A 2,462-nucleotide genomic window follows, 5' to 3' on the forward strand; every position below is an offset into this window, starting at 1 on the left:
CCTTCACTTTTTGGTTTAGCCAGAATGTTCCAATGAGAACACTTTTGTGTTAGCAGGGAAAAGGTGACAGGGCAATTGCAGAGCCATGTGCAGCAGGCAAGCAGGCCTTTGTTTTGGTTTGCCGCTTGGTTTCTGATTAAGTCTCTTTATCATCTCAATAAGAAAAGGTGTAAATTGAAAACAAACCATGGAATTCCATACTGCAGTTTTTGGACCTGTTTATAAACCACGTGTAACATGAATTGCAGTTTCTAGTCATCAGCAGGAGAACACTGATTGTCCTGTTTCTCCTTTCCCTGGATTAGCACAGTTGGGCACAGACTGCCTGGTCTGAGAGCCAACAAGGAAGCACAGCTTCACTGACCTGTCGGAGACAAAACACCCAGCAGACCTGCACCACACCCTGCCTTCTGTCTTCACTTTTGTCTGAGATTTTTTTCTAGTTCCCAAACATGTCTTGTTTGAACAGTGCTTTGCGAATTTTACATGTGCTTTTCCATCCTTTTCAAATTGATTTCCCTTGACCAGGAGTTAATAAGCTGAAGTTCCAAAAAAAAACCCAACCCAACAAAAAAAAAACCCTCTTTATTCTGTGGTGGGTACTGGTGCAAACAAATGTTCAGAGAGCACGTTCCCTGAAAAGTTACAAAATGTTACTTATTTCTTGCAGGAGCGTGAACTTGAAGAAAGGCGGTTAGAGGAGAGAAGACAAGAAAACATCCGGGCAGTTGTTGAGGAGGAGAGACAGAAGCTCCTGAAGGAACACGCATCTAAACTACTGGGCTATCTTCCTCCAGTAAGTGAATTGTATTTAAATGTTTTCAATCTTTGTCCTGCAAATCAGTTTTGGACAGTTGGAAGTAGCAGACCTGTGTAAATTCCTAAAGTCGTTGGGTGTCCTTATTGTGTCAGCTCTTCTGTGCTCACCTTTTCCATTTTTCTTTTTGAGCTGGGAAGCAATTTACAAAAGTATTCTTTCTGTATGAGAGGCTTTGGGCTCTGCTGCCAGATCAATGCCTTGCACAGAACTTGCTGAAAGCTTCCACAGCACTTGGCTCATCTGGTTGTCAGGATATGGAATGTTAAGTTCTAAAGCAGGACTTTTGGAAGGGCTCCACCATATCTTAAACCCTGTTTCCACCAAATTTCCCAGCTGGGGTTTTGGGAGCAATTTCTTACAATGTTGGCTGTCTTCTGAGTCTTCACCATGGAAACAAGGCCTCCTCTGTTGCAGTGCACTAAGCTGCAGTGCTTACAGATGTACTGCAAAGCTCCCTCTGCTCATCCTTGGGTTTTCAAAAGTTAAGAAGATGGAAGGAATTAGTGTAATGGGAATAAAGAACAATTTATTTAGTATTATTCTTCATAGTCAGGAAGATCACCTGATGTTACACAAATGAAGAAAGCTGCTTTAGGGATGTAAAAATGCATTTACAGTAGGGAGGGAATCCTACAACTATTTAAATACATTACTTTTTTGCAATACTGGAAAACATTGTAAATACAGTAGAGTATTGCTTTTTATTCAGATATTAATACACTAATTTGGTGAATGAATTTGTAACATTTGGAGTGAGTTTTTCTAATGTGGATTTAATTAAAAGATCACTCAAACTGGCAATAATTTTATACAATTTTTGGGTTTGAATTTATTATTGTAGTAAAGGTTCTCTGTTTCAGGGTGCCCAAGGCTCAGACCTGTTCCTTGGTATCAAAGTGCTACTTTGTTCTTTTCTCTGTCTCAACACAGTGTCTGAATATCCTGGTCAGCTGTCCTGTCACTTAACTCAAAATGGCTGAACAGAAAAGCACTACCTAGTTGTGAAGTCTCCAATACAAATGCAATTTGTAATTTATTTTTTCTAAATGCTGCAGGATCTGTTCTGTGGGTTATACACGTTTTTAGCCTTAATTTAGAATTAGAGACTTAGATATATGGGTTCCCCTTCTTCCCTCGCCCAAAACATCATTTCTTAAGTTGCTCAATATCAGTATTTCTGACGTGTTTCTTTCTCCTGATTGCAGGGAGTCTTCAAAAACGAAGATGACATTAACATGCTTGGAGAGGAATTCAGATTGGCTTACCAGAAGAGAAGAGGTAATCCATGTTCCGAAGAGAGGTGAAATTTCCACCCCATCGCATCTCCTGGTTTGCCACTAGGTGTCATCTGACTTCTAATGACAACTTCCATTTGCTGTTACCAGCGAGGAACTCTTAATACCCATGAAACGTCTCCATTTTAAGACCGGAGTTGTAAGCTGGTGAGAAGCTAGTTTTATTGAAGTGTGTGTTGTACCAGCTTTTTCATCAATAAACTATTCTGGAGTTCTCAGTTATGCTCAGTTAGTGATGTAGCAAATTTGAAAACCTTTTCTCCAGCAACTCTGCAGAAATCTAAGCTAGCATAAATTCACATGTGTATTTATTTCAGTGTGGACTCAGAGTCCCTCAAAACACTCTT

General features: G+C 39.9%; 1 protein-coding gene across 1 annotated transcript in view; it reads left to right on the forward strand.

The window, feature by feature from the left end:
* MNS1 (meiosis-specific nuclear structural 1) overlaps positions 1-2,124 on the forward strand; it is a 7,982-nt gene extending 5,858 nt beyond the window's left edge. Inside the window, exons 8-9 of the mRNA XM_009994537.1 lie at positions 631-796; positions 2,026-2,124. Of these exons, the coding sequence (XP_009992839.1) occupies positions 631-796; positions 2,026-2,124 (265 nt within the window). The remainder of the gene's footprint in view (positions 1-630; positions 797-2,025) is intronic.
* The last annotated feature ends 338 nt before the right edge of the window (positions 2,125-2,462 follow it).

Source organism: Chaetura pelagica, unplaced genomic scaffold, assembly GCF_000747805.2.
Source record: "Chaetura pelagica isolate M959 unplaced genomic scaffold, ChaPel_1.0 scaffold222, whole genome shotgun sequence".
Classification (NCBI taxonomy): domain Eukaryota; kingdom Metazoa; phylum Chordata; class Aves; order Apodiformes; family Apodidae; genus Chaetura; species Chaetura pelagica.